This window comes from Nannospalax galili, unplaced genomic scaffold (genome assembly GCF_000622305.1).
Source record: "Nannospalax galili isolate Female #2095 unplaced genomic scaffold, S.galili_v1.0 scaffold1199, whole genome shotgun sequence".
NCBI classification, from domain to species: domain Eukaryota; kingdom Metazoa; phylum Chordata; class Mammalia; order Rodentia; family Spalacidae; genus Nannospalax; species Nannospalax galili.
In genome coordinates, this window is record NW_008342713.1 from 430,244 (window position 1) to 436,704 (window position 6,461).

At 42.3% G+C, this 6,461-nt stretch overlaps 1 protein-coding gene across 23 annotated transcripts in view; it reads right to left on the bottom strand.

The window, feature by feature from the left end:
* The window catches only part of Cflar (CASP8 and FADD like apoptosis regulator), a 112,757-nt gene that overhangs the window by 67,315 nt on the left and 38,981 nt on the right, over positions 1-6,461 (bottom strand). For 19 of the 23 annotated variants that reach the window (XM_008838777.3, XM_008838781.3, XM_029566281.1 and 16 more), the window contains 2 exons: positions 4,325-4,832; positions 1,501-3,110 (listed from right to left, as the gene is read on the bottom strand). The exons of 2 other annotated variants lie outside the window; for them this stretch is intronic. In XM_008838777.3, the coding sequence (XP_008836999.1) occupies positions 2,972-3,110; positions 4,325-4,832 (647 nt within the window). In that variant the 3' untranslated portion in view covers positions 1,501-2,971. Of the gene's footprint in view, positions 1-1,500; positions 3,111-4,320; positions 4,833-6,461 lie in introns of those variants that run through there. 2 more of the 23 variants (XM_029566279.1, XR_003850437.1) reach the window with 2 other exon arrangements.

The following is a 6,461-nucleotide window of genomic DNA, read 5'->3' on the forward strand; positions in this document are numbered from 1 at the left end:
TGGACAACCACAGTGGCACATACCTATAATCTCAGCACTTGGGAGGCCAAGTCAGGTGAATTCCACTGCTCTGTGCATTCCAAGTCAACCTGTTCTACATAGCAAGTTCTAAGCCAACCAGGGGTATTTAGTAAGATCTTATCTAAAAATAAATTGTAGTTTATGTCCAGTTTCCATCTCTGCATTTTTGCTGTTGATATTTTTATTTTCAGGTTGGTTAAAGCAATGGATATACCAGATGAAGCGAGTATCTTGCATTTCATTTTACTTTAGTCTTTAGAGGAAGACTTTAATGAACCCATATCCATTGTGTTTGTATGAGAAAGGCAAAGACCAAAGGTGAATGGTGTGGAGAGCCACAGCCTCCGCCGCCATTACAAGATGGCGCCGGTATCCGGACCTTCTTAAAAGTAAACATCCTGCCACACCCATAAGGGGCGTGCACAAGAGCCTGCTTTTCCCCGCCTCCTCCCGTGGCATGATCTCCAGCAACCAATCCGCTTCTTATGATCTCCAGCAACCAATCCGCTTCATATACGTCACAAATGGGACCTTTGGGGCGTATATAAGCAACAGCTCTCCCACTTCTCGGGGTCTTTGGTCTTCAGTCTTCAAATAAACTGCTGCAGAAGGATCCTGATTTGTCCTCCCGCGTCGTTCTTGCTGGCGAGACGGAAAGCGGTCGGGGACATTAGAGAATAAGAGTCTGCAGTGTGGGTTCTTGGACAGAACTCCTATATTAAAATCAACCCACCCAGGGCTCACAGACCATTGTGGAAGAGGGTAAGGAAAGATTATAAGAGCCAGGGAGGAGGTGCATGACATATGGAAATAGAGTCCTACAAGGCTCCTGGGACCCTTCTCATAGAACCTACAATAACAGTGTCAGCATACACAAGACCCATGCAAACTCAAGCAGACAAAAATCCAGCACAGAACTGTAGAAATGGACAGCAGGCCCCAATATTAGTCAAAGAATTATTGGCAGCTGATTACTGCTGGGTGAGGAAGAGCTGATCTTAAAGGGAGGGACTCTACATAGGCTAACTAGACCTCAGTGGATAAATTTGCACTGAGGGACATCTGGGGACACTAACTTGACATGATAAGCCTCAACGCAAATGACAGACTGTATGAATTCCAGTGGAGGGGGCTGTGGGGGGGGCAATGGGGAAGGGACTATAAAGATGGTTAAGATGTTCTATATGAAATACACAAAAATTCAATTAAAAATTTTTAAACAGTTACATGCTAATAAGAATGATTTTCAGAATCTAAGTCTCAAAGTAATATAAGATGTGGGGGCTGGAGAGCTAACTCAGCAGTTAAGATCACTGGCTGTTGATGGCTAACAATTGTCTATAACTTCAGTTCCAGGGATCCAACACCCAATTCTGACCTCTGTGGATATTGTATGACACGGGTGCACTTAAATACATACAGGCAACATACTCATACACATAAAATAAAAATAATACAATATTTTTTTAGAAAATAGTATCAGATGCCATATTATTACCTTTTATTTTTAAATACAATAGAGATTAGACTACCCAAGAGTACATAGGGGTAAGATAACCACATTTAGAGATCTAATACATAACAGGACTGCAGTTAAAGTTGTATTGTATTAGGAAAACCTCTCTCTCTCTCTCTCTCTCTCTCTCTCTCTCTCTCTCTCTTCCCCCCCCTTCTCTCTCTGACAGGATCTCATTACATAGCTGCTACAAAGCTAGGTGGGGCTCAAACTTGTGATCTTTTGGCCCCAGTCTCCCTACTACTGGGATGTCAGGCCTTCACCACCATGCCAGGCTTGTTTCAAAAGTGTTTAATAAATAGATTTTATCCACTCTTCCCACAAAAAAGTTGACTATAATAAGATGATAGATATGTTAATCTGCTTCACTATGGTAGCACTTTTCTATCTAAAGCTTCATATCATAAATTTTAAATACAGATGATAATTTTTTTAAAAAAGAATATATGTGAAAGTTGGTCACAAAAGTTCAAAACAAATTTCAGTTCAAGGTCAACAATGCCAAAATTTATAGCTCTTGAGGCAAAGGATACATCTAATAACTTAATAAGCTAATAATTTAATAAATGATTAAACACAAACAGTACAGACATAAAAAGAAACATCCAATTAGATGATAAACTAAGGTAATATACTTAAAAGTCACACTCAAGGGCCAGGTGTGGTAGCGCACGCCTTTAATTCCAGGACTTGGAAGGTAGAGGCAGGAGGATCTCTGTGAGTTCAAGGCCAACTTGGTCTACATGGTGAGTTCCAGGACAGCTGGGGGCTATAGGGAGACCCTGCCTCAAAAAAAACAACAACAAAAAAGTTACACTCAAGTGTCACATCTCAAATCTTGAATCATAGACTACCAAATCTTGCAATAACTTAAGATAACTTGATAGGTAAATTCAAGAAGGTACAGGATCATGTATTAGTTACTCTTCTCAATACCATGAAAAAATGTCCAACACAAGTCACTTAAAGGAGGAGAGATTTGCTTTGGCTCATAGTTTTTGAAAATTTAGCCCCATCATAGTGGGGAAGACACAGGGCTGGAATGACGTGGTCCTTGGCAACAAGAGTTCATGGTTGATGCTTGTTCACAGGAGTATCAGGAAGCAGAGGGCTTAGACCAGAGCCAGAAGCAGGTACAACGTACAACCTTCAAGGCCTTCCCCCAAGGAAGCCACTTCAGCTAGCCAGACCACCTGCCCCAAAGAGTCCACAACCTCCCCAAACAGCTTCATTGGCCATTCACATACTTGAGCCTGTGGGGTCTTCAGATCTAAACCTGGCCTCCACAGACCCATGGCCATCTCATAATGCAAATGTATTCAGCCCAACTTCAAAAGCCAGAAACTGTAGGGCTAGGCCTGCAGTAATCCCAGCACTCACGGGGCTGAGGCAGGAGAACTGCAAGCTCCAGGCCACCCTGTAGACTTCAGGTTTTCAAGGACAAGACAGGATGAGTTTCTTTCTCAGAGTGTGCTGCAGACTGAGATAGTATTTCTCCTTAGCAGAAACTCTACTGTTCCAGGCATATACTTTGTCCATGAGTTCAACATGGAGATCCACAAGTGGGCGTTTTCTTGAGGAAAAGAGAAAATCAATTTTAATGCCATGCAAAAGCCAAAGAGAAGACAGATTGTCCTTAGGGTGAAATGAACCAACAGGTATGAAAGTTCTTTGAAACTTGTCCTTTCTAAATGTTCTATAAGCTGCTTAGTGAATATTCCAAACAGTTGGCACCACTCTGGTCCAATGGCCAGACTCTCCGCCCCTAGAGACAGCTGAGTTTTACTCAGGGAATACTCCAGTCAGATAATAACCCTTCTGGATCAGCTATGCAAATGCAGGATGGCTCTAAAAGGCCAACAATACTTCTGGTCTGGGAGCATCTTCTTTAGAAGGTTGCATCACTCCTGTTGTAGCTCTACCCTTCCTGCTAAGCCACCACTGAGGGGACTGGGTGGGGGAAACTATGAGATTGTTCCTGAGGTCCTCAGAGCTACAACCCGGATTGTATTGGACAGGTGACTCAGAAACATTGTTCTCAGTTGTAATTAGGGGGCAGATGAAAAAGGCCAATTAATCTTAAACTTGAGGGGCTAGAGAGATGGTTCAGTGATTCAAAGCACTGGCTGCTCTTACAGAGGACCTGGATTCAGTTCCAGGCACCCACATGGCATCTAATAGCCATCTGTAGTTTCAGTTCCAGGGGATCCATCACCTTCTTCTGACCTCCACAGGCACTGCACACACATGGTGCACTTACATACATGTAGGCAAAAACACTCCTACATACAAAATTAAAAAATAAAATAAATCAATAAATAATTTTTGTTTAAAAATCTTAAACTTGAAGAATATTTTGGCTTCATTTATTTAACTAGGAGCCAGGGAAATGATGTTCCCCTCAGGAAAGTATTCTTCCTAATAAATATCAAAAGTATTTATCCAGGGTTAAAGAGATCTCTGAAAGCCAAGACCCTCAGTAGAACCATGTTTCAAACCATAGGTCACACTGAATCCTATGACTGCATATACTATCATATATATGATATTTATGATGAAATTTATGTTAGCAGAGGGTAAGAAATGCATCCAAACTACAAGCTTACTAACACAAAGTGTTTATAAATTCTTCTGGGCCAGTATCATACCCTCAAACCACCCTAATGGGGAAGGGAAAAGTCTTTCCTCTGGACAGGCATCAAACAAAGCACAATGCTGATCCCCATCTTGGTAGCAGGACAATAAATAAGGGGTCAAGAATCCAGATCAAGGACCTCAGTGGCTCACCTTTCTTGCTTTAGCTGCTGGGAGAGGTTTTTCAGGTACACCGAGGATGAACTGGAGGATTGCTCCAGCTGAGACACATCGGCTGTGCACAGGCTCCAGAAGATGTCCGCTTCTGGGTGAACCGTGCAGGGCCCAGGCTGCAGGACCTTGGGGTCCACATCTTTCATTGCTGGCCCATCCACCTCCAGGCTACTGTCTTCTGGGTGGCCCTCTAACACCTCATAGTTCTGAATAAAAAAGAGCTTTGGTTTCCCTATGAGAGAAGGGCACATGTCTCCCATAAACATCCTCTTGATCCGATCCAAGGAAAATCCTGAATGATACTGATCCATGCCAAGCATGCTTTGGGAGCCTCCTCGGCTCACCAAGACACATACAAAGCTGTCATAGTCCTGGTGTTGGGGCATATGGGCAAATCGGCAAAAAATCTGGATTATATCATCCGTGTTAGGAAACAAGAAGCACTGGACATTATAGCCCAGGGAAGTGAAGGTACCTTCAAGATTCTCTGGAGAAAAACAGAAAACAACAGTGGAGTCAGAAAAGCCCAACAGGCATTGGATAGGAATCCTAGCAAGGTCTAGCCTGCACTACTGATCTGTTTCTGGGTAATGATATTTTGAGGACTCCCAAAACAGAAACAACCTGAAGCACAGCATGCATGACTTTCATGTCCCAGGCTCCTCACAGCAACCTGATCCTAAGACACCACTATCTCTGCCCAGAGCCACCAGTGTATTTGATCACAGTCCAGGTTGAGCTCAATCTAATTCAATAAAATCAAGAAAGAAGAAAATCTTTGCCTTGTCAACCAAAACAAAAGGTATTTTTCTTGAAAGTACATAGGAATAGGAGGCATTTGCAGAGTGTGAATCCAAGCCTGAATCTAAGCCTGGATCCAAATGGTTGCAAAAATGGCAATGTGGGTCATGTGTTCTCTCCACTTGCTGTGGGCTGATACAGAGGCCCTTAGAGCTAAGTTATGTCTATTTCCAAACTGCCCAGTTCCACTCATGATCTGCTCCCAAGAAGAACCAACCTCTGAACAGTGTGAACTTTGGCTAAGAGTCCCCACAGGGCCCCTAAAGAGCCTTCTCCTAGTCTCCAGGAACCTCGAGTTGACTGTGCCTTGACTGTGCAAGGAGTGGAAAGAGCAGCTTCAAGTCTGACAAGTTTGCCTTCTAGTCCTGACCTTACCACCACCTTATGCTGCAGGACCTTAGGAAGGGTGGGACTCCCTAGCTTTAGATGGAAGGGTTAACAGCCACCCAATCAGAATGCTGGGAAGATAAAACAATACAAAGAAAGTTCTTGTTCCTATTATAAACAAACATTAGTTCCTATTCCATTATTTAAAAGATTTTGGTCCATATTCTAGAAGTTTCCATGGCCCTAGAGATATCAAGTCCATTTCTTTCTCACCTGTTCAGTTCATCCTCAGTAGATGAATAAATACACCCTCCTAAATCAATTGTATTTTTTTCTAATATAAAATGGAAACTTCCTTTTCTTCCCCATTCAAAATTCCTTGCTCTTTTATACCACCTGTTACTTTTCTATTCTTTGAGCAATGCCTCTGCTTCTTAATTTGCTGGGCAGAAAAACCACTTTGTCCTAAGTCCAGACACTTGACAAGCATCCCCAAGTTCAGATTGCCTGTCCACATCTCTGATTTGTTTTTGTGTATCATTATTCAGTGACAACCCCTCAGTGCTGTAGGCTTCCAGAAGTCCATTCTGCATTCACCCAAACCAAACAATACAACAATAACTGTAGCAATATAACGTCTACTGTGAACAAAGGCCAGGATAGAAGTTGAGGCAGCACAGAAAAGGATCAAGGTGAAAAATAAATAAATAACTGAAAGTACCTCTGGACTACTGACACAAGTTCTCAATGTTCCACACCAACTAGGAACTACATGAAGGATAGACAGTCACAAATAAGTCAGGCTCACAGCTTCACCCTTCAATCTTCTTGCCCAGCAAACTTGACCAGCCACAAATGAGTTATGAGTGAGAAATCTCAATTGGTCTCCTAGATTCTTAGTTAAAAAAAAAAAAAAAAAAAAAAAAAATTTTTTTAACCAAAAAAAGCCTGGGAAAATGGTATATCCAAGCAGGTGCTTTAGGGCTGG